Raw genomic sequence first — 25595 nt, 5'->3', positions numbered from 1 at the left:
ACGGTTTTGAGTGCAAGGGACTAACGCATTGAATAGACATAATTTGGCTTTGCCAAAAAAAAAAAAAAAAGAATAGACATAACTTAGATTTAATAAAAATGAAAAAAAAATTATATAAGGACCTGATTTAAAATCAAGTCAAATTATAACTTATATGGACTGGCAAATTGATTTTTTCAATATTTTAAATTTGAAGTATAAAACTAACATTATTTTATCTTTGGAAGAAACTTACATGCTTAGCATTATATACTTAAGGTGCTTATTTTTAAATAAATCAAGACATGTATATCTAGTATAAATTATTTATTCTATAATAAATTATTATTATTATTAATATTTTTAACATATTAAAATTCACATACCAGATCAAAATAAATACATATGTTTTGATTTGATTGAATAAAAATATATTAAACATATAAAAATAAGTATATAAACCTCACCCTTTATCTTTTTACATGACAACTCATAAATAAGATTATTTCTTATTTTTGAAAAACACTGTAAATAAAACTATAGTAAGTTGTTATTGGTAGAGCATACATTTGATCATAAAACTCTTAAACATTATACTATTTCTATATAATTTAAAACACCTTTTTTATAATCTAAAACAATGGAGCTTTCAACTCAATTTGATTATTGAGAAACATAAAGAAAATCATTTGGATCAAAAGTTGACACGTGTCCTGATCTCAACTCACTCGCATGAGTTGAGACGGAATTATTGCTGTTGATGCTCATGATATGGGAAAAGATTGTTTCGCCGCCAATGGGTAACAATTATCAGTTAATTTTTTTTTTTATCAAAACAAATTATCAATACTCCTGCCTTAATTTTGATGCATGTGGTAAAGACCTCGGACCGCATATTATAATAATTGTGCCCCATATAAATCTTGATTTACATTCAGATCAGCTCGAAATTGATGTAACAATAAATATCAAAATCTATAATATGATAATCCAGGAAGATATGGAGAATAGAGATTGTCTTGCATACTAGAGAGCCATGAAAAGTAAACCGACTTGATATATTAGAAACAATAGAAGTTTGACAAAAAGAGCCGCATTCAAAATCGCATTACACAGTGATCCTGGTTCACCAGCCCAGGATAATACAGACAAGAATTTAGGAAAAGAAAACCCACATTGAAGTAGTGGGACAAGAATTGTCAATTATTCAATTAAAGGCTAAAAACTACCTCATTTCTGACCGTAAATTTCAGGTTTGATTACCCCTAGTTGTCAACCACTTCTATGAGAGTTGGTTCATAGTCGCTTGGAGCCTCAAATCCATGGAGATTCATCACAGTAGAGGCAACATTGGCAAGACCACCCTTGGGAAGGTCTTGCCTGAACCTGACACCAGATGACAGACCAGGACCTCCAATTGCAATAGGCACCTGAAACAGCCACAGCAAAGCCACCCAAATTTAGAACACAAGCATTTACCTCAACATCACAAATAAATGCCATTATGCGCTAAGGAAAAATAACGGGTATTGGGGAAGCCTCTGGCATACCTTCAAGTTTAGGCATAAAAATGATGATTATTTTGAACAAACTCTTAAGCTCAGTCAATTTAAATAAAGAATGATTAATTATCTATATTAAATGAACAGCTAAAATTTGACCCAAATCACTCATTTAACTACTTAAAATTGAAGCCTGCCACATCTGCATGCACTATTGTATTGATAAAGACCACTTTGCTAACAGGCCTATAAGCAAAGATGTCAATGTTTCCACATTTTACCAGAGCTATTAATATTAATTAAAAGAACTGGCAGAAACTAGCAAGGTCATCCTTAAGTTGGTGAAGCAAATCACATGGTTAAGGTCCTGCAGGGAAGATTTTTATCTTTGTTACCAGAATTTGTGAATACTTACAGGCTGAAGAGTGTGGGATGTGAGGATTTGGATCTTTCCCTCCTTGTCAAGTAGAGGTTTTCCAGATTTATCCCTCTTCACCATGTCCTCAGCATTTCCATGGTCAGCAGTGACCACATAAATTCCACCAACTTGCTCTATTGCATCAAGGATCATCTGCAATTATCATATGTTGGTCGAATGAGAACGCATCATATCTCTACCTTTTAATTTCATTACTTCTTACAGCAGCCATCAACACACATAAAAAAACATGCAAGAAATGGATTCCTTCCTCAGATGCAGGAAGATGTCCAGCCACTAGTAAAGTTTCCTTTTCCCCTCCATATGGGGGGAAAGTAACGAATAATTATCTGTATCATCACTAATGATAATTAATAATAAACACAACTACAATAACAAAAATCCGGTATTTTGTAATCAATAAAAATTGAGTCACATATAATACAATAAATGTCAAAATAATCAAGGGTGCACATTTTATTGAAGTGAAAATAATGGAAGCAGAACAAATGGAGATACATAATTCACCATCGTTGAAGTTTCCAAAAAAAAAAAAACATAAAACGCAACTGATAAACCTTTTAACACAGCTCAAAAAGGCAAAAAAGCATTGGCTTCATTTATGAATATGATGTCCACTTTCTTGTCCTTTTGTTTTCTCAACAGCTACATTTTTTAACTCTACAACGTAAGGAAGAGATAATAACTTATCTTTAAAATTACACACCTTTTAACATTGGAACACAATTGACATGTGGAGAAATATTAACTGAATAGAAATGAAGTTGCATGAAGTCCCGTGAAAATGCAGAGAATTTTTTTTTTTTTTTTGGGTCTTTTTTCGTTTTTGTCTTAAAGGAGCCATATTGCTTCTGATTTATGAATAATCAACCCTTGCACTGCAGTGAATTCTCAAATTCCATATAGGTCACGAAACACATGATGCACCATGTTACAAAAATGCTCCTGATAAATTTAAAACAAAATGTCCATACCTTCACAGCTTCGTCAGCTGCCTTGCAAGCCACAACTGTTGCTTCAATGTCACCTGTATGCCCCACCATGTCACTATTTGGTAAATTAACACGTACCTATGCAACATATAAAACAAACAGGTAAGTGAAAGCTATTCAAATCAAACAATCACTCTCGAATATTACCTGAATTACTCAAAATACCTGATCAAATTTCTTGCTGAGAATAGCATCCCTTGCCTTTTCAGCAATCTCCAACGCCTTCATTTTTGGTTTAACATTGAATGTGATCCCATTGTCACTAGGAATTTCCACATATTCCTCCAATTCCGAGTTAAAATATCCAGAACGGTTTCCATTCCAGAAGAATGTGACGTGTCCAAATTTGACAGTCTCACTATTAGAAAAAAGAAAGAAATTTATGAGAATATAAGGCCTATCATTTAACAGAAAATAACTTCTAGCTGATAAAGAGGGCCAGAAGGAAAGTCACTCAAACCTGGGTGCCAGAGACAGTTTCAATTCTTTTTATTAATAAAAAACATTTTTACTTCCCATATCCAATTTCCCCTATCCAAAGTTATTGACGCCTTATCTTTAGTGCTAAAGGGCAAAAATCCGAGTAGCTTTTCCATCAAGTAAAGCTAATTGAAGTTTATAAATTGACATTTTGTGCATTACAAAGTTGTAATTCACAAATTTGTCACAATCAACGAAAAGAATGAACATGTAGAAACACAAATAAAATTTCAAAAAATAATGGTAGGTCTGCTAAAGATTGAATTAGTGATAGCCTACCTGCAAGCAAAAGTCCGGATACCATTATGCACTAAATATTCACCAGAAGTCCTGTCAATCTCTGGTGGAGAAACAAGGTAATGACTTGGAAGTTTCAATTCCCCATCATATTCAAGCATTCCAGCATAGCGGATTTTAGGGAAACGAACTCTATCAAATTTGTCAAAGTTTTCATATTCAAGAGATTTAGCAATCATAACCATACGATCTGCACGGAAGTTGAATGTGACAACAGCATCACCATCAACTACAGGGCCAACAGCCTTCCCATTCTCATCAACAATAACAAAAGGGGGTAAATACTGATCACTGGCCTTTGTCTCCTCCCTCAGTCTCTTGACAGCTTCAATGGCATTTGTAAATTTATGGGGTGCTTCACCAAGAACTTGGGCATCCCACCCTCGTTTCACGACATTCCAGTCATTCTGCAGTGTGTCCCATGATCAATATAACATTAATATACCAGAAATATAAAAGATAATTGAGTTTTAAACAACCTTTTCAAATTTCAAAATTAACATAAAGATTTTCATAACAACCCACAAATTAAAACAGAAAATAAATTAATACTAAAATTTTCAGTTTAAACTGAACACCAATCCTGATCTTCATTCACATCATCTACGTTCTTTACAAGTTCTGGAGCTGTTTCGGAACAATTTTGAACAAAAATAGATTAAAAATTCATTATTTCCCAGAGAGTAGGCCTCTTGACTATGCATAAATATTCGTCCCAACAATGGAGGTCACCTACAACTAAACTGCAATATAAAAGCCATGCATACTAGTTATATTCCTTACCTCATACCGGTCCATTGTAACATACATACGACCTCCTCCAGATGCAATCCTTGCATCAATACCTTTCTGGCGCAATTCTTCAAGATCTTTTTCTAGAGTTTCCACAAATCCCACACTTGAGCCATCCAAAACATCACGGCCATCAGTAAGGATATGGACTCGGATTCTTTTAGCACCACGTTCACCAGCCCCTTTGAGCAACAACTGCAGAAAAGCAGTTGATATAAATATAAATTTTTGAGACAGGCAGGAAGAGAAGCTGTACGCAAAAGCATACCTGTAATTGATCAAGTCGGGAATGAACTCCACCATCGCTAAGTAACCCAATGAGGTGCAGTGTGCCCGTTTCAAAACATTCCTTTATGTACTTGAACCCTTCTCCCTCATAAATTTTTCCAGAGGCAAGAGCAATGTCAACAAGCTTTGCACTGCAATCACATGCCCAAGATGCCCCCAATCTCAATTGATAAGCCAGTAATTAAAGATATACGAGAAGATTAAAAGAACGAATAAAGAAACTAGCAGGCAAATCCACATTATTTTTATAACTCAAGGTGGTTAGCACGCAATAGTGAGTTCTAATACGTCTGAAGATGATCATTAAAATTACAATATGCAGTTGTCCTCCAGTATATGAGAACATCAAAAGTTTTGTGAAATGAGAAACATGATAAGATGACGACCACTTTTTAAATAAATTTATTGGATCTTAAATGCATGCAAGCAAAGGAAATATACATAACCCTTGCAATAAAATAATACCTGTAAGACAATTAAAGAACAGTGCAGGTCATGAAAACTGCAAATCAGATAATTGACAAGAGAACTCTCACAAACCAAACAACGTTGTGTCAAATAAGATTGATTTCTTTTCTATCTAACGGTGAAAATATAGAGTGGCCATCAAATTACGAATCCTAAAAATTATAAATTACTTTCGTTTATGCTAACTCGAAAGGAGGGGTTAATCTTACCCCTGAGCGAATATGCGTCCCGCTCCAAGGGCATTGTGACCGACTTCACTGTTACCCATATCATCCTCAGATGGAAGACCTACTGCAGTACCATGAGCTCTGACCAATCTCCATCTATCAGGAGCGCCCTATACATCATAAATAAACAAACAGAACACCGATCAAAAGGTTGGCTGTTAGACTAAATAAAATTTAGAGAGAGGGAAAAAAACAGAGAGAGCTACGGAGTATTGGGAAAGCGTATAGATCTAGATTAAAAACAGATCGGAGAATATGTTACGTTTTTAAGGGAATCCATGGTAGGTGTTTCAGCTGTATGGATGCAGTTATACTCATTAGGATTGGCCTCGCCCCATCCGTCGAGAACGACGACGGCGACCTGCTTGCCCTTCGGAAGCTTGGGGTGATCGGGCAAAGTCCATGAGAATCCTGAGCTTCCCATTTCCTTGTTTATGCTGCTCTGCCAGATTCAGATTGAGACCAAATCCTTCAAAATTTAATCTCAACGGAAAAATAGCCATCGCAAGATATATCAACGAAAAAGCGAAAAAGTGAATACGTTTCTCGAGGAACGTCAAGATCTGCGTGCAATGAACGAGACTGGAAGGTAGAGCTAACCCACGGCAGCCAACGGGAAAGTGTAACTGCAAGCTGCAACCCTTGAATCCTGATACTGTTGGCGTGCATCGCAGGGACCGTCTCTATATATAAACCCAAAAAAACGGCTGGGACCCTGCGTCCAAACCGCAAAAATTATTATTAATTATTATTTTTTATCAAAATTATTATTATTATTATTATGAACATTTGTACATAACAAAATTAAAAATTCACGTAAATTAGTTGAACAAAAAAATATATCTGAGAAATTGGTGGATATAATTGATGATGTATTTGTGAAAAAATAAAAAATAATTAGTTACAAGTAATTTAAAAATATAAGTTGATAGAGTTATATTCTCATTTTAGAAAATAAAACTTAATAGACATTGAGAAAACAAACTGAGAGCTCTTGTAACCTCAATTTCAACTCATGGAATAGAAAAAAAACAGGCTACGAATCTCTAATGCATCTTTCTTTAATGTTTCTTATAATGTCTCAACTTTTTAATTTTATTTTTTATTCTTCTTTGAATCATTGACTTCTACATAAAACAAGAGACATTTGAATGTTTTGATATCTCAAAATGGTAAAGATTTGTATTTTTTATAATTTTTTAAAGAAAAATATCACAAATACATCTTTTTATTTTTGAAAAATCATAAAAAATATAAATTTTCACCATTTTAAAATATTAAAATATTTAAATGTTTCTTATTTTTAGTAAAAGTCAATGATCTAAAAAAAAATAAAAAATAAAATTAAAAAATTAAGGTATTATAAAAAATATTAGAGAAAGACACCTTAAAAGTCCCTAATCAAAAAAGATGTTGAAAGAATCGAGAGAGAGGGGATTTAAAAAAAAAAAATCAAACGTAGCTTGAATTTCGACTTTTCTGACACAACTTCAAGCTAAAAAGTTGAAATTTAGGGATAATTTTTTTCTTTTTCGTTGAACCTCGATCATTCTTCGAACTTCCACAGAGGCGCTATGCGGGTGGTATTGAACCAACAACCAAGTTCCAAAAATTTTATCTTTTCATTTAAAAATATAATATATTTTTAATATTTTAATATATAATTAATGTAATTTTGCTAAACATGTCTTTAATAATAAATAACTTTACATTTATTTTTAAATAAAATACCTTATTAAATGAAAGTAAATATGAAAAAATGATATTAGTTTAAAAACAATTAGCTATTGCCTCTATCCTAAATTATAAGATACTTTTAAAAAATATTTCATATTTTAAAATATAAAATATTTTGATAAAAATAAGATTTTATTAATAATATTTTTTTAATATTATTTTTTCATATATTCTCTTTTTTTAATATTTTTTAACAAATGAAGTAATAAATAAAGAGTATTTTTAAAATTTTATATTTTTGTTTTGAAAATGTAGGATTATAAAGTGTATTTAATGAGCTTTTATTAATATGTATAATTTTATTTAAAAATATTTTATAAATTTTATATAAAAAATACTTTATTGAGTGAGATTCAATTAAAAATATTTTATATTTTTTAATGAACGAAATATAATATAAAAAACTATTATTTAAAATTAGATTTGAATTTGAAGCTTGGTTTTTATAAGTTTCCAACTCTAGAGTAAAGACCAAGGTTAGAAATATATTAATTAATTAATTAATAATAAAAGCCTAATGTCCAAGTTGCACAAGACATTCACAAATTCAGGTCAAAAAGAACAAAAGTTGCATGAGAAACGCTAGAAGGGTCAATGTGAGAGTTCCAGAGAATTAGAAGGGGAAATAGATAGAGTCACCTCCAAGCTAAAACAGATTCTTAGCCGTCGATTTCATTGACACCTGTCGTTTGGCAACTTAGAGTGAAGAAATTGCATCACTTTGCATGATAGCTTTATTATATAACATCAAAACAAACACCATTATCTCGTTAGCATAAACAATGCTCATCTTTGAGACTTTATGACATTATATTTATTTCTTTTTTAAAATGAAAGGCTATGTGTCAAACCCCAAAAAACAATATGTTAATTATTAATTGGAACACACATAGGTTAAATACATAATTGATTTTATATTAGAAACTACCAAAACCACATTCTGTGGAAATGAATAAATACAAAATTGACATGCAACTTAAAAGAGCTTTTTCAAGGACAACATGACTTAATCAATTCACTTCTTTTATAAGTTAGTACACGGGCACAAATCCAAAAACAATTGTGTGGTTGCTAAAATGTAAAATTACATAATAGTGAGGGCCAAAATTAATTTTAGCATTTTTACAAATAAAAACTAAGTAATTTTTGCAAAAATTTTGTGCCATGGGGAAGCACCGCTCACTGCTTACCTCTCAATCCGTTCCCTAATAGGATTTACATGACTTATTATTAATTTTTGAACATTATGAGCTATATTTTAAAAAAATAAATTTGATCTTTCATAATGTACAAAGTAAATTTTTTGGATGTTAATAAATTTTAAAAAATAAAAATAGATAAATACACAGGCTTTCAAATTCAGCCTAACTCCAATCACTAAATCTTAGACTTGAAAAAAAATAACCAATTTTAAAATAATCAGGCCTTTGAGTTTCAACCCGTACATGCCCGTTGTTAGCAGCTTCAAAAATATTTCTTAATAGAAAATCTAATCAGTCGAAAGACAAGCTCCAAGCTAGTATGTTCCATGTAAAAGTGGAAACCGAAAGGGCTAAGTCTTTAAACTTGATTTCTCAAAAAAAATTTAATTTTTAAAGCCTGACATTTATTTAAAGGGTTCAGGGTCTGGCTTATAAACCTTTTTATTATTTTTTTATTTTTTAAAAAATAAAAATTTTAACTATAACATTTCATATATTTTTAAAACATAAATTATAATATTAAAAAATTAAAAATAAATAATAAAAAATCAAATCTCAAATTATAAACATATATTTTAAAGTTTGAATTTAATTTAAAAAAATTAAAAATATTTTATTTTTTTAGAGTTAAAATGAAAAAGGGTCTAAAAATATCGCTTGAACCCGAACCCATTTTTTTAGGACCTATCAAGGTTAGGCTTCAAAACCTGATTTTTCTAAAAAAATGATATTTTTTAAACTCAAATTCTTATAAAAATGAGTTTAAATGGACAGCCAGTTAAACTTAATTCTTATTACCTACTCTAGTTCCACACACCAATCCTAACCCATGATCATATTCATATGTGAATGATCACATTGTTTATCGTTGAACTTTGTTTCAACTCTTTATTGCGAAATTTATAATTATATTAAATTAATATGATGTTGATTTTTTATTCGATGAAATAAAGGAAGGTTATATTCTATGACGAGCGGCTTGAAATTGACAACTGAGAACAACAACAACAATAATATATAAAAAGGAGACTCAGGTTTCAAAATTAAGAATAAGGAATAAGAAATAAAAAAATGGGATGCCAAGTTCCTCACATATCTTCCCACTTTTGGATTAAACATAAGATAAAAATTTAACATTAAACAATAATAAATAAAAGCAAAGGACGGTCAAAAATTTTGTTCGGGGAAATGTTCAAGTGGGCCATGCACGAAGGAATATCCCGAATATTCTTCTTCCTCCGTCTTCTCGTGTCTGACAAGTGTCCTATGTTTTTATCCCAAAAAAGAAAAGAGCCTATTCTCATGTCGGACAAACAAACGATTGTCCTATGGGCCCAAAAGTTTGAATTGAAAGTTAATTTGAAATTTAGAATTGAAAGTTAACAACAAAAGTTGATTAAATTAATAAAAATTTTAGTCTATAATTTAAAGGTTGTAAGATTATGTTTTAATGTGAGAATCTTATTAATAGATAATTTTTAAATACCTGCGTAAATACTATTTGAGTTCCAAAGCATCTAACGGAAAAAAAAAATTGGAAGTTTACATAAGAGATGTCTAGATTATTTTTGTAATCATAGGAATCTCTTCTAAAATAAGACTATCTTGTCAGGGAAAAAAAAAAGAGGAAGAGAGAGACAGAGATTGATTTAAAAAAAAAAGAGAAAAAACCTAAATTGGAGGCATGGAATTTAAAGAAGATCACTCATGAGAAGTAAATTGTAAATGAATAAATATAGTTTTATGAATATATATATATATATATATATTTGTTTATGAATTTAAGGAGAACCATTTGTGAATTTTTAAAAAAGTTATTTATGAATTTATGAAAAATCAGTCAATTACATGAGGGGGTTCCTAAATTATTGATTTATAGTAAAGACTATTTATATTCATTGGGAACCAATGTTTCATATATTTACTTATAGCATTTTTTAAATTTACAATTGACTATTCCTAAATTACAAGTGATACGTAAATTTATTGGACTATATATTCATTGGCATTGAATTTTTATAAATTTACTGTTAAACTTTTAAAATTTACAAGCAACAAGATATAAATTCATAATTTTATTTATTCATTTACAGATAACTTTACTCAAATTCACAAATAACTTTACTTCAATTCATAAGTTACATTTCATTTATTATTTTAACAATTATTTATTTTTTAACTACAAAAATGCCATGATTTTTTCAAGATAATTCAATGTCTTCAATTGACACTAATACCTTTATAAGGTTGATAATTGTCATTTTCCCTTATATCAATATCAATAATTATAAAAAAAAGTCTCCCTTTCTTTTTTTTATAAAAATCAATTATATAAGTACAAAAGAAAAATATTACAATAATATCATTCATAGGTGATAGGAAAAATAAATACTCTTTCATTAAAAAATATAAAATATTTTTAACTAAATCTAACCCCTCAATAAAGTGATTATCTACTTTTTAACTAACCCTATCTTTTTATATTTATCTTTATTAAACACCCTATAATAAATATAAAATTATTATCAATAGTGACACTTTTAAAAAAAGCAATAATTACAGTTCAAAAGATTAAAAATGTCTTACATTTTTTAATATTCAACTTCTCTAAAAATGCTATATATTTTTTAATAAAAGGAGAAAGTAACAGCAATATTCCTTTCAGATGCTTTATATAAAAGATTCCGAGGGAGTTGTATCTAGCTAGGTGGGTCTTCATATATTTAAAAAAAAATAAATTACATTGTTTATGATCTATAGATAATTAGATCATAGATCTAATGCGGAGTTGAAGTCTAAAAAAGATGAGGCACAATATATTTATATTGATATTGATATAAATAATATAGATATGGAGGAACAAAAATATTGGGTTAATATTTAATTTTATCTCTATAGTTATTTTTTTAGTAGCATTAGGTGCCTTATATTTTTAAGTGAGGCAGTTTATAACTCTGAATTATTTTTGAGGAACAAAAAATTCCTTCTATTAATCAACTGTTAACTTTTTTGTTTTTTGCTGATGTGGCATGTGCATGGGTCTATGCACAGTAACATGTAAAACTTTAACTATATCTTTTAGTGTTAATTTATCCTTAAACTCTTTTTCTATAAGTTTTAACCAATGTAAAGGCTTTTTCTAGAAGCGCTAGACATCTTGCAGTTTTATTAAAATAAAATTTAATAAATATTATTAAAATATTAAGTATTTTAATATTTAATAATTTAATTATTTTTTTAGTTAGATTAATGATTTAATTATCATTATTATTTAAACATTACATCACCCAATTTAGTATTTTTGATATTTGTAATTCTGTATTAAAAACAAAATGGATGAACCCCCAAATTAATGGAATGATTTTTTCTTCACATTTCTCTATTTTTTTTCCTTGTTAAATAAATTTTTTGATAGCACATTAATAAAATAAATAATATCTTTTAAATAAATGTTTTTGTTGGCATACTATTGGTTCTGATTTGACATGTTTTTTATTTTACTTCTAACACTACAATGTATAAAGATTATTAAAATTGGGTAGTGTAATATTTTAGAGGAAGATCGTTAGTTGACCAAAAAAATTATAAAAAATGATCTAAAAATTTAAAGAACTTAACCAATATTAAAAATATAAGTAAGTTTCGACACGCATAAAAAGTTTAATGATTTAGGCATTGTCATGAAGAGAAAATCAAAAATCAAAATAAAAAAATTAAGAAGCTATTTATAAATTTATAAAATACTAATTTGAGTTATTAATATTTAAAAAATAATTTATAAATTTTAAATAAATATTTATAAATAATAATATTTAAATTTAAAATATGAAAATATTTAATATTTTGGGAAATTTTATTAAATTTTATTTTAATAAGATTTTAAAGTTCCCAGTACTCTTAAAAAAAAAATTCAGTGCACTCTGCTCTCTTAAAAATAGAGTTTAGAGATAAATTAATATCAAAAAATATGATCAAAGTCTTACCTATTATTGTACATGAACCCCACATACATGTCACATCAACAAAAAATGACAAAGTTAATGGCTTCCTAGCAAAAGAGCATTTTTGAATCTCAAAAAAATACTTCAACAGAGATTATTTCACTTAAGAATATAAAATACCTAATATTTTTTAAAAATAAGTATAAAGATAAAATTAAAACTTCTATTTATATTTTGTATTCGTAGACATAAAAGTACTCTCACTTTTAGACAAGGGTGCGCGCGGCTGGTCGCCCACATGGACACAGTCTGGGCTGCCTTCTGATTCTTAGCCTACCTAAAATATTTCCCTTCTCACCACACTTTGTGACATTGGACTTGAATTGAATTGGGCCTACTGCTAAACACAAAAAAAAAAAAAATTGAAATTAAACTTTTTTCTTCGTGTTAGCTAGATTAGACGTAGATGTTGTACACAAAGTATGAAATAAAAATTCGAACGTGTATTTGTCAATTACAAATATTTAGCTATCAAACTCTAAAAATGTAGTTGTTGCTGATTAAAATTATCAAGTAGATATTCGTATATTGCCAAGTGTTCAAATTTTAACAAATAAATATCTATTTGTTATATCCTTTGAAATACTTTATAGGAGTTGTCCATGACATTATCAATCACAAATTATGATATTAAAAAAAATATATGTTCACAATTTCTTGTCATAAAACTATAAATGTTTTATGAATTTACAAATGTACATTTTACATTAGCATTCGCTTATCTCCAAAGGAGACTTTCAACACTTAAAAAGCATTTTCAATAAATCAGAGCACTTTTTACTTTTTATTTTAACATAATTTCACTTGAGTCCTACATGCTTGCAGATAAATGTCATGTTCTATTTAGCTTTTTTATAATTTTCTTTCTTCCAAGATTTCTCCCTTATCTATTTGATCTTCAAATAACATGAAATTGAGTAGGTGGTATTTTTTTTTGAAAGGTGAGAAAGTGAGACTGGGCATAAATGCATTAGAGTTGGCTTTCCTCTCTATAGTGGAGGAATCACTGCATTGCTAAATCATCAAATTAAATTTAATAATTTAAATTTAATAATTTTTAAAAGTATAAATTCAATATGAACAATTTTGATTTATAATAAAGAGAAAACGTAGTAATGAAAAACCCACCCCACATAACAAATTTATCTACTTGATTTTTCATAATATCCCAGTGCAAGTGTTAGAAATTAATTCCTTAAAATATTATATTTTCATTTAAGGGATTGACATCTCTCAAAAGTTGTTTTTCTTGTATATACAGACCAAAAACCAAATCATGGCCACATGCTTAAAAGACATGGATGGATTAGCATTAGAAAATCAAGTTTATTTAATAAAGCATTACTTGCAAAACCAGTCTAGTGGGTGCTCCCTAGTCACTTCTGAGGAGGGTTACCTTCTTTGATAGCTCATATAATTAAACTAAAGTACTATTTTGATATAAATGAAGTTTTTTTTTTTTAATGAGTAAGTAAGTGAAATATTCAATCTGAAAAGGAACGAACACTCTACACATTTGATCATTGTCAAAATTGAGTGAAAAGTTAGAAATGGATTTGATATAATTTATTTAACCACATTTGTGGACCCTATAAGCAATAGCGAAGTAAAACTAATTTGAATAGTATTTAAAGATCTTTAAAAATTATTTTTACACACCCATTAATGGTTCTCCAGAATTAATCAAATCCGTCTGGTAAACCAACAGGGAACAGAACAACATAAATAATATAGAGGGAGAAATCAAAACTGAAAAAGCAGAACATGAGAGAGAAGCCCGAAAGCTCAAAAGCTCTGTACCGAACTCGTGGTTGCCTATGCCTCTTGTAAACATGATATCAGACAAAAATGACTGCACAATTAAGCTCAGTAAACCATCAGTTTGTAGAAAATAAAATACCATTAAAACATTGTCTCTAGACATTGGGAATTTAAAACAAATTGAGAAACTCGATTAAGGTTTTAATAGAAATAATTTCCGGTTAATGAATAATAAAGCCACCATTTCTAAATATTTTAAAATATGTAAATTTAAGAATTTTCTGGTGAACTATTTCTAAATAAATATTTTTCATTTTTGGCAAAAATATTTTTGCAAAAAGTGCTTGACACCACATCCACATCACAAACAGGGAGCAAATCATCGGTTTTTAATTGGGTTGGTTGAGGTTGGCTCAACTTCATATAGTGAGCCCTTCCATTGTGTTGACATATTTACTAGCTCATTTTCACATTTCAATGCTTATACTTTTGGCATTCCTCTCATATTAGTAATGTGGAACTTAATCTTTTGACACACCTATGCAATAACTAGAATAGACATTGTTGAAAGTTTTGCCACTCACAAATACTACAATGGGAGACCTTGTTCAATATGATATTGGTTTTTGAAATACAAGTTTGGCTAGTGATATACTTTATTCAATTTTTAATATAAGACAATTAATTAACTTTGCACTTATTAAGAAATGTTATTTATTCCTTAAAATTATAAAAAATGTAACCTTTCAATTTTTTAATCATAATAAATTGCCATCGAGGAATTCAAACCGTACTAAATAAATAAGTGTAAAATTAAAAAAATTAAATTTATTACTCTAATTTTACCTTATATTAATAACAAAAATTTAAAATTTGTATTAGGTTAAGGAGTAGAAAAAGTATATGACACAGAAAAAACTAATGAACTGCAAGGATTTTTAGTACTTCAAGTTTGGATAGGGTGTAAGTGTCACAATAGAAAATATATGGTGATAGCTCCATACAAAGTTTTGATCAATAATAGCAAAATACATTGTTTTATAAAAAAAATAATAAAATCTCTTTAAATTATATAAATAATATTTTTAATATCTTAAAATATCATAATTCTTTTGAAGTCTCTATAAATTTTTTATCATTAAGGAATTAATATATATGATCAAATTGCTTTTAATTTAAATTTTCGAATTGCTATTAAAATTTTTATAATTTTAATTTTTTTTTTAATTTTAGAATAAAATTTATGAATGACAATTGACATATATAACACTTGAGGAATATTAGGCTTTCAAATGCAAGCTTGCGAATTGTTGTTGAATTCTTGTGATTTTAAGAAGAAAGGTTGCAAAATTTATAATAAAATTTATGAATGGTAATTGATATTTAAATCAAGAATAATTTGATCATTTATATTAATTTCTCAATGACAAAAAAGTTTTTAGGAATTTCAGAGAAATTATGATATTTTGAGAGATTAAATATTATTTACATAATTTAAAGAGATTTTATAATTATTTTTCTTATTTTATTTTCATCTTTTCATTTTAATAATATTTGTAAAACCGAAAAAAATATGATAGCCTTACATAAAAATAAAGCGTCATTTTCATATTTTTATTGACTACATTATTTACAATTATATTTATATCATTTTAATTAATAAAAATACAATTAAAAATTGAGATATTTTTAATAAATAAAAATATATTCTCTCCATTAAAAAATATAAAGCATTTTTAACTAAATCTCCACTCTCATAGTTACCTATTTTTTAACTAACCCTATCTTTTTATATTTATCCTTTTTAAACATCTTACAATAAATATAAAGTCATTATAAATAGAAACACTTAAAAAAAGACAATGATTACACTTTAAAAAATTAAAAATGTATTATATTTTTAAACATCTAACTCATCAAAAAATACCTCATATTTTTAAATGGAGGGAGTATATTCTTTCTATTAAAAATGTGATACTCTCTCTATTAAAAAATGTAAGACATTTTTAATAAAATTTTACCCACAATAAAATAATTATTTACTTTCAAATCAACCTTATTTTTTTTATATTTATCGTTATTGAACAACCTATGATAAATATAAATTCATTCACCTTTGAAAAAAAATAATGATTACATTTTAAAAGATTAAAAAATGTCTTACATTTTTAAACATTTAACTTCTTAAAAAATGCCTTATATTTTTGAATGGAGATAGTATATTTTTAAAATCTTATTCCAATAAAATATTAGTTTCTCCCTTTGTTTAAAAATAAGATATTTTTAATTAAATTTTACCCCTAATAAAGTTATTATTTACTTTTAAATTAATTCTATTTTTTTACATTTATTCCTATTAAATATCCTATAATGAATATAAAGTCATTATTAATAGGATTGTTTTTGAAAAAAAGATAATGATTGCATCTCAAAGATTAAAAATGTTTTATATTTTTGAACGGAGGAAGTAATTATTTTCAAGCTAACACAATCTTTTATATTTATTTTATTTAATAATATATTTTATTTTAAAATAAATATAAAATAATGTATTTATTATAAATACTTTTAAAACAATATATTAATTATATATTTAAAATAGTAAAAATATCTTACTATATTTTTTTACTTTTTGTACCGTGCAATTCTCATGAATTGAGTCAGTTAAAAACTGCTAAAAGATATTAGCGGAGCCAGAAAAGATCCTGACAGACGTTGTGCTCAGCGCCAGAGTCATGACCGCACGTGATGTGAAAGTTTTTAAACGGTTTTCGAAGTTAACAGCTTTTGTCTGTTTGAAAAACAAAGTTTACAGCTTTTTGCAGTTTATTGATAAAATAAAATCAAAATACAAGCATTAGTAGCACACTAGCACTCGACTCATTTTTCTCGTAGTTAAATTCAACACAAACTAATCTAGGAATGAGTTAGGTTAAATTACATGAATGTAAAACTTTTTCATTAGCAATTTTTTAAATATCACCTCGTTTGGAAAAAAAAATAAAATGTAAAAGCAGTTCAAGTTTTTTGCTCAATAAATTCTCTTCAATTAACCATGGTTGATAAGTTAATACTCCCTCCATCTTAATTTTTAATATTTTTTTGGTAAAATTATATATATTAATAAAATTCATTAAATATAATTTATAATCTTAATATTTTTATGAATTTTTAAAAATATTCTTCATCAATAAGATAGAAAAAGAATTAAAAAAATATTCCTTCAATACATATTATTAGTTACCTTTTAAAAGAGATTTATGGTCCTTAATATAAAACATTTGATGGGATAATTAATTTTTTCCAATGTTATCTCTATAAATGATTAACTATAAGAAATAATCTAATATAAATATAAATTTTTTATTTAAACATTGATAAAATTAGAAATTTATTCTAATTTCAAACAATATTTAATGATTTAATCATTTTTTTTAATCTGATGAAGTGATTAAAGATGTGAGGATTCAAAGAGAATATATTTAAGGGTGAAATAATGAGAATTATTATTAAAATAATCATAATTAATAAAGTCATATTATTTTAAATATTTTATATTTTAGAATACCAACCTTAAAAAATGCTTGGTAAAATGAGACTGAGGATGCTTATCACTGCATTTATTTTGTTGGAGGGGCCCAAGCAAGAGATATGATGTGAGAGGCACATTATTGTTAGAAATACGGTATTATTGGAACCGTAAAAGAAATAGAAAGAGCGAAGAAAGGAAAGGTAGAGAGGAGGCGAAGAATGAAATTCTGGGCCTCGGGGATAGCAACATCCCGTGCTCCTTCATCACCACCAAAGCCTCTCACTCCCATTGCTACTCTCTCACCATCTCCTACATTCTTCGTCCTTCGTCCTTCTTCTTCTTCTTCTTCTTCTTCACCTCTTCAATGGGCAATTGTGGCACCAGAGAGGAATCCGCTGTTGTCTCCAACGCTCAAGGTTCTTCTTCTTCTTTTGTCTTGTTCCACCTCCAGATCTAGGGCTCTGGCTTTCACTTTCTGATCATCTGTTACTTATTTTATTTCTCAATTTCTGGATTGCTTTAGTTTCTTATCATCTGAACTGTTCTGACCTAACCTATCAAACTCAGTATTGGTGTCTCTGCTGTGTTTTTAATTCTGAATTGAATGCTTATGCATTGTGAAATTGAACTCGTGGAATTAAGGTGAATTGACTTACATTTTGAGTAATGTATGAATTTGGCAGTTCAACAGCTGCACATGTCGTCCTTGACATCTAAAAGTGCTGCCAGCGACAAGAAGCACCATCGGTCTGTGTCAGATCTGAGCGACATTTCCACCCCGCGGCACAACTTCGAAGATGCCAGGAAGAATACACTACTCTATACTCATGTCATTGCTTTCACATTGTATGAGCTTGAGACTATTACGAAGAGTTTTCGCTCCGATTATATCCTCGGAGAAGGGGGCTTCGGCACTGTCTATAAAGGTTATATTGACGAGAATGTGAGAGTTGGACTCAAATCCCTTCCTGTCGCTGTCAAGGTTCTGAACAAGGAGGGTCTTCAGGGACATCGCGAGTGGCTTGTATGTTTCGATTCCTTGTTAATGATTTTACTTACGTTATTTCTTCATTGATTTGATTAAATCAATTTAACTCTTCGTCATCTTGTTTATTCGCCACCACCATAGACAGAAGTCAATTTCCTGGGCCAGCTCCGGCATCCTAATTTGGTTAAGTTGATCGGATACTGCTGTGAGGACGATCACAGGCTACTTGTATACGAGTTCATGTTTCGAGGAAGTTTAGAGAATCATCTATTCCGAAGTATGCAACATATTTAATTCTTCTCCCACTTTTGCATCTCCTTTTATACTTGTTTCTTTCACTTGTCGGTTTTGCAATAGCATAGTTCAATTTTTCCCGTAAAAAGTGAAACAAACAAAGGAGGGAAATTGTTGGGTCAAGCTTCAAGCCTTATCTTATGCTATCCGCTGTATCTTAGACATTTTTGGAGTCTTTCTCGTGGTTGTTTCCTGTTTTCATTTCCAATACTAGTGTCCTAGGAAAAAGGGATGTAAAATGTGTAAATTTTCCAAGTTGGCTATTGGTAAGGCAGTTTAGTGTGCCTATGTTCCTGACCTCTATTTCAACAGGATGAACAACTTCTTATATGAGGGAGAGGTACGCCAAACCAGGAACTTTAGGCTGAACTTGATTTAAATTTAGATCTTAAAAGCAGCCCAACTTCTTTTCACTGCAGAAATCTTTATCCTGACGATTAAACAAGATGATATCATAAATTATGACCCATGCACCGCTAATCAGGATTTTTATGATTCATAATACACATGCTCAGATTCCATGAAATAGACTAGTTGATATGGTAAAATTTCCCTTATTTTCTATGTTGCTAAAACTCAATCTGCAAATGAAAAACTCTTTAGAATCTTAGATTCCTTTCAGATGCATCTTACTTCTTGAGCTTTTTTTTATGTTACTCAGTTTATACTCGGTGGAAAAATTGATGGTTTATACCCATTAAAATAATTGCATTGGCATCTTATTCAATGTTCTGATTACTGATCAGACAAAGTTATTTGTTGTTGTGGTTCAATTAATAACACTACTATGCCATCGGTTCAAACATTGAATGATGAAAAATTGACAGTTGGCGACCCTGAACTGTTTCATTGATAGAGACAGGATGTTAGAGTTTAGCGGGTGCTTTATTGGAAGCTACTGTGTCCGTAACTCTGAAATTAGTTTCTATACAATGCTTTTATATGGGGAACTGTATGTATACTAATTTTGTATGACAGAGTATGTTCTGTGAGTTGTATTTAATCTTTTGTTGATTGGATAATGTTGACCTTTCCTCTGGGGCTTATGGTTATGGGATGGGTTAAAAGTTGATGTAAATTGAAGAATTTTATTTGTTCTATTCTTTCTTCTATTATTTCATTGTGGAATTTTACATAATTGCATTGAAATGTTTTCTTTTTTGCAATCTTTGCCTGGTTTTGTTGTGAGACACTTGTTTCGCTTCAAATATGTTGACAGTAAAAGCATGGGTCAGCTTAATGAATATATGTTTTGAAACCTTTTTTATATGTTAGCCATGGAAATATTGCTAGTCAGTACTGAAAGTAGTGAAGAGGAGGTTCTTCTTAGATTCTTGGTGTATTTTGTTAACTCAAGTTGATATGACCTTTCCTGAGGCTTCCAGAGGCAACTGCTCCTTTATCATGGGCTACAAGAATGATGATTGCCCTTGGAGCTGCTAAGGGGCTTGCTTTTCTTCATAATGCTGAGAGGCCAGTAATCTATCGAGACTTCAAAACTTCTAATATATTATTGGACTCCGTAAGCTTCTAGTATTTTAACCTTCATCTGGATATTTTTTTATGACTCTGGAAGAAGGGAATAATTATTCTATTCACTTGATGTTATCTATGACTTCATAGGATTATACAGCTAAGCTTTCTGATTTTGGACTAGCAAAAGCTGGACCACAAGGTGATGAAACCCATGTGTCCACCAGGGTCATGGGTACCTATGGATATGCTGCTCCTGAATATGTAATGACTGGTATGGCCTCCCACTCTCTGGGAAACAATTTTTGGTCCATAAACAGAAGGAAATAAAGTAGTGGCAAGATAGAAAAGATAATTGTGCTTGCAATATTAAACTTCCCTTAAAAAACGTTTTCTTATTTATGTTCAATGGGGTACTTGTTAATTGTAATCGGATATAATTTTGCGAGTTAGCTCAGTTAATGTTAGAAGGCAGGGGTGGAAGGCCAAATTTGGTGCTATCCTGGTTCGGCCTGATTTGCATTATGCATTATGCCTGATCCCATGTCATTAATTAAGTAGCATTGGGCAACAACTCAGACATAGCTTTCTTGCATTCACCAGCTGGGGGATATGAATGGCAAGGTGAGATTATTAAGAAGAACATGTAAGGCCGACCAAAAAAGTAATCCGGTTCATACAATGAAAAGACTGAGTATCAAATTGTCAAATATCAATTATTATTGAACCATAATGAAAATCAATCTCAATAATTTAGGAGTCGAGTGGTTACTTGATTTGACACTTGTTTGGAGGTGAAGAGCAATTTCCTTTGCCTATGTTAAGGACTTTTTTCTTTTATTATTAAAATTATTTAATTAATTTTATGCATTCAACCCTACCTTGCAATTTTTGCTGTTAATGTGCCTAGAAACTTCAATATACGTTTTCCTCTTACCTTTTGGTTCTTCACAATCCTTTTGTACCTTCCAATTGTTTACGCATGCTTGCATATGCTCAGGGTTCATACTACCTGCATTTTAAATTTCGTCATGCTTGGGCTCTTGTGCATGCTTTTGTTTGTTAGAGTCCACAAAGGCATGTCTAAACACGCCCTATATGAAACTATCAGGCCACCTGACTGCAAGGAGCGATGTGTATAGCTTTGGAGTTGTTCTTTTGGAACTTTTAACTGGAAGGAAATCTGTTGACAAAACAAGACCAGGTAAGGAACAGAGCTTGGTAGATTGGGCCAGACCAAAGCTTAATGACAAGAGAAAGCTCCTGCAGATAATTGATCCTAGATTGGATAGCCAATACTCAGTAAGGGCAGCGCAGAAAGCATGTAGCTTGGCTTACTACTGTTTGAGTCAAAATCCCAAAGCCAGGCCATTAATGAGTGATGTAGTTGAGACGTTGGAACCTTTACAAAGTTGTAGTGATGGTGCTGGTGAAGTCTTATCATTGGGACCAAGTAACGGAGGAGCCGGTCCCTTTGCCATGAGTGGAATCTCTGACTATCAGATGCGCAAGAGGTTTTCAAACAATGTTGGTCCAGGCGCTAGTTGCCGGTCCCCGAACCCAAACTGCTCACCTGGCGCCCCTGCTGCTTGCAGGGTCAGATGATAACCTCACCCGATGTATTTCAATCCGGTGTGCTTCTCAAATCTCAATTTTCACCTGATCTCATGAAGTAATATAATTTGCTTGTTATTAGAATGGGGGGGGGGGTAATCGGTGTATTTGCTGGTTTGTACATGGTGTTATGGTTGACGAAAAGCCCTTTGTGGATTGTTTCCTTTGTATCAATGTTTGGTCTTTGGGTCTCAGTGGGAGCTAATTGCGTGTGGAAGAGTAGTCTACTGTGTGTAGTTATGATCATCAACATCGTCAAAACTAACACCACTGATTCCACACGTCAGGGGCTCAAGATGCTCTAAGTCGTGTGTAACCTCATAATATTTATGACTCACCAGCCCATTCACATGCTATATATAATACTTTCCTGTGTAGTTTGTTTTTTTCCAGGAAACTGAGGAAGACTATCCCTCTGAGATGCTTGAGGATGTTGTTATGATTTCTTTTCTTGAAGCCTAGGAAGTATGCAAGGAAGGCAAAATGTAAAATGTCAACTATCGTTATATAAAATAACAGTTATTTTCTGAATTAAAGTGCACCTGCTGTTTGAATGCCTGTCACTTTAATTCCCCCCCCCCCCCCCCAAAAAAAAATATGCTAGAGCAGAGAGCGTTCTTGTTTTTTTTGCCCTTATGTTTTTTTCAGTACAACCATTTGATATCAGGTGTACAGGTTTGAGTATTTTCATGTCCAAATATAGAATGACTTTTTCAATGTGATTTTTTGTCATCCTCAAAATTTGAATATTTTTTAACAAAACTATATACTTAATAACTCAAAACAAAGGTACAGTTAGACAATACTCAAAATATTTATCCTTTTATCATCCACCACTTCCTTGCAAGCATGCAGGGGTTGCTTAAAGATGTAAAAATCCATATCTAACTTGTGAGATAATCTAGCTAGTTCATCAACACGTGTTACCTTCAATCTGCATAAATTGGAAGTTCACCTACCAATCTCTCTCTCTCTCTCTGTAATTTAAATATTTAATCTAAACAACTGACTAGACTTGAGGACAGTTTCTTTAGAAGAGTTATTTTCTGTTTTATTGAAAGTTTTTGGTTCTTAAAGAATTGCTGTTTGGTCAGTGCAGCATGGCTATGGTATACTAGAGAAAAGTGTAGTGGATAATCCACATTGGCCTCTCTAGATTTTTATTTTTTGGGCCACTGAGCTCACTACTAAAAAATGATTGTCTTTAATTATATTAGTGCATGCAATGTTTATTTTTTCATCTATGATTTATCCGTTAACTAACTTTTGTTCTCAATATTTTTAATTCAATTTAAAATTTACAATTCAAAATCTATTTGTCTTAATTTGTTTGGAATCAAGTAAATTAAGTATATAAGTTTAAATATCTTATTTTTCTCCATTGTCCTGTCTTATTTGTTTGTTGTAATGTCGCTTGGAATATTTTCCCGTGATTTTTATGATTGCATATAGTTTGAGATGATAATAAAACTGTAACAAGGTGAGTTATTTTTTTTTAAACATTCATCATTATCTTGTTTTATTTTATTCTGTCCCGTAAATATTTCTTAATTATGTGGGACTTCTTTTGGGCTTTTAAACTTGTAAGAATTATATTAACCTGTTAGCTGCATCCACTTCATTCTGAAATACCATAAAAAAAAAAATCTGCAAATAAAATCTCTTTCGCATTAATTTATTTTCTATATTACGATAAATAAAAATACTGTACCAAAAGTCACACGGGGCTCAATACTTTAGTTTAAAATTAAATATGGGCAATCTCGCATTCAAGTTTTACCAATGCTAATTTGTGGATTTATATTAATTGTAGATGCATGCTATCTTGTCCCAATCTTGTCCCCATATTTAAATTATAATGTCACATAATTCTTGAACTTACTTTAAATCTTAATCAAACACGGACTTACCAAACAGGACGAGACAAGAAGGATACCTTCAATCATGTCTAATTTTTCCTTGAATTAGATGGACATATATTAACAATTTAAGGTTATAAATCTGATTAAATTTGTGACCTTCTATTTACAGAGAGTTTATATATCATTAGGTTACAAGGCAATTGACTTCACTCTTTGAATGAGAGATAAAAATAATAAATTTAAAGAGGAATTTTTTTTAACATTTTCACTATTTTACGTACATCATAAGTACATGATTTTGTGGCATGGTTGGAAATGATTTGATTTGGCTATAATTGTTTTCTTCCCCTTTCTAATACAAAAGGCTATAATTATGAGGAATAGTCAAGACAAATCAATTCATTATTTATTGCTTTTTTTATTTATAGAATTTGTGCTTACTGCTTGGGACATGAGTTTGTTGTTGTTGTTGTTGGTTTTGGTTTTTTTTTTTTTTTGGATCTTCAAAATTTAGTGTTAAGCTTTGTGTAAGGAGGACCTTTGGGACATCAAGGACAATGATTATGTCTTGCAAACTATAAAGTATTTTTTTCTTTGGAACAAGATAATCATGCTAACAAAATCATTTTCAATATCTCATATATCTTTTGTAGTGCCAAAATCAGTCAGTGCATCAATTCTAATTTAAGAATCTTGTTTCATATCGCTTCTATATTATAACTTCAACTCCACTTTCTTTTCCTTTTTTTTTAAAAACATTTAAATTAAATTATCATTTATCACATATTTATAACTTTACAAGACTAAAACATTATTTATACACTCACGTATATTAAAATTTTATAACAAGTTACAAATAAGAAAATTACTTGTTTTTCTTAACTTTTTCAATTCATATAAAGAACTCTTTTCATTAATTACTTTTCTGTTTCAATAATAAAGCATCATTCACTTGAAAATAAACTCTCTTTTTGCATGTTTGGTTCAATTACATAAATGAGGATTGGTAACGAATTACTTTTCCATGTATCAATATAACGTCATACATAATTTTAGGTATATAATATAATCTGAATTCATGCCTACATGAATTAACATCTCGACCTCTATCCATGAATTGTAATCAACATTTGAATATCTATAAATACTCTATATTTTGGTCCTCACAGGGTAAAAATGTCTTTCCACATTTATTTTTATTTTTTTCAAGATAAAATATAAATTTCATTATATGGTTCCCTGACGGCATATCAAACAAATACTCTATAATCATCATTCTATTATGTTATATTATCTACCACTGCATTTCATTGCATTTTTTTTTTTTATGATTCTTCATTTCTTTGAACCTAATGGGCACTTAAATCTTCTCAGGAAAAAAAAAATCTCTTAAATCTTATTTTCACATAAATAACGACTCACACCCAAATAAGCCTCTTTGATTATCACCCTGCGACGTTAATACTAAAATAACAAATTAATTAATCAACAACAAAAAGTATTCACATAAATATAAAAAAAGCTAAAATATATTTTTAATTTTTTAACTTTATACTAGATTTTATTTTAATTTTTTAATTTTATAAAGTATATTTTTAAGCTTTTAATCTTAACACTGTCAGCTTCATCACAAAAAAAGTTTTACATTGATATTTTAAATATTAACA

General features: G+C 29.7%; 2 protein-coding genes across 3 annotated transcripts; one reads left to right on the top strand and one right to left on the bottom strand.

The window, feature by feature from the left end:
• Positions 1-1016: 1016 nt before the first annotated feature.
• LOC129291366 (2,3-bisphosphoglycerate-independent phosphoglycerate mutase) lies at positions 1017-6131 on the bottom strand. Of its 2 annotated transcripts, none has more exons than XM_054928667.1 (10): positions 6006-6131; positions 5727-5906; positions 5447-5574; positions 4750-4900; positions 4473-4676; positions 3672-4096; positions 3078-3270; positions 2895-2990; positions 1897-2052; positions 1017-1409 (listed from the first exon to the last, which is right to left on the bottom strand). In XM_054928667.1, the coding sequence occupies exons 2-10, from the start codon at positions 5886-5888 to the stop codon at positions 1245-1247; spliced, it is 1680 nt and encodes a 559-aa protein (XP_054784642.1). In that variant the 5' UTR covers positions 5889-5906; positions 6006-6131; the 3' UTR covers positions 1017-1244. The 2 variants fall into 2 exon arrangements, with proteins under 2 accessions (XP_054784642.1, XP_054784643.1); XM_054928668.1 differs by having other exon boundaries at positions 5727-5901; positions 6006-6125.
• Positions 6132-17875: 11744 nt separating this feature from the next.
• On the top strand, positions 17876-22602 carry LOC129290748 (probable serine/threonine-protein kinase PBL8). The gene is made up of 6 exons (XM_054927678.1): positions 17876-18113; positions 18381-18721; positions 18827-18962; positions 20365-20501; positions 20603-20726; positions 21564-22602. The coding sequence occupies exons 1-6, from the start codon at positions 18062-18064 to the stop codon at positions 22055-22057; spliced, it is 1284 nt and encodes a 427-aa protein (XP_054783653.1). The 5' UTR covers positions 17876-18061; the 3' UTR covers positions 22058-22602.
• Positions 22603-25595: the final 2993 nt, after the last annotated feature.

Source organism: Prosopis cineraria, unplaced genomic scaffold (assembly GCF_029017545.1).
Source record: "Prosopis cineraria cultivar Desert tree isolate PC_DT_omini unplaced genomic scaffold, ASM2901754v1 PC13, whole genome shotgun sequence".
In the NCBI taxonomy this organism is placed as follows: Eukaryota; Viridiplantae; Streptophyta; class Magnoliopsida; order Fabales; family Fabaceae; genus Prosopis; species Prosopis cineraria.
This window is presented reverse-complemented; position numbering and strand designations above follow the sequence as displayed.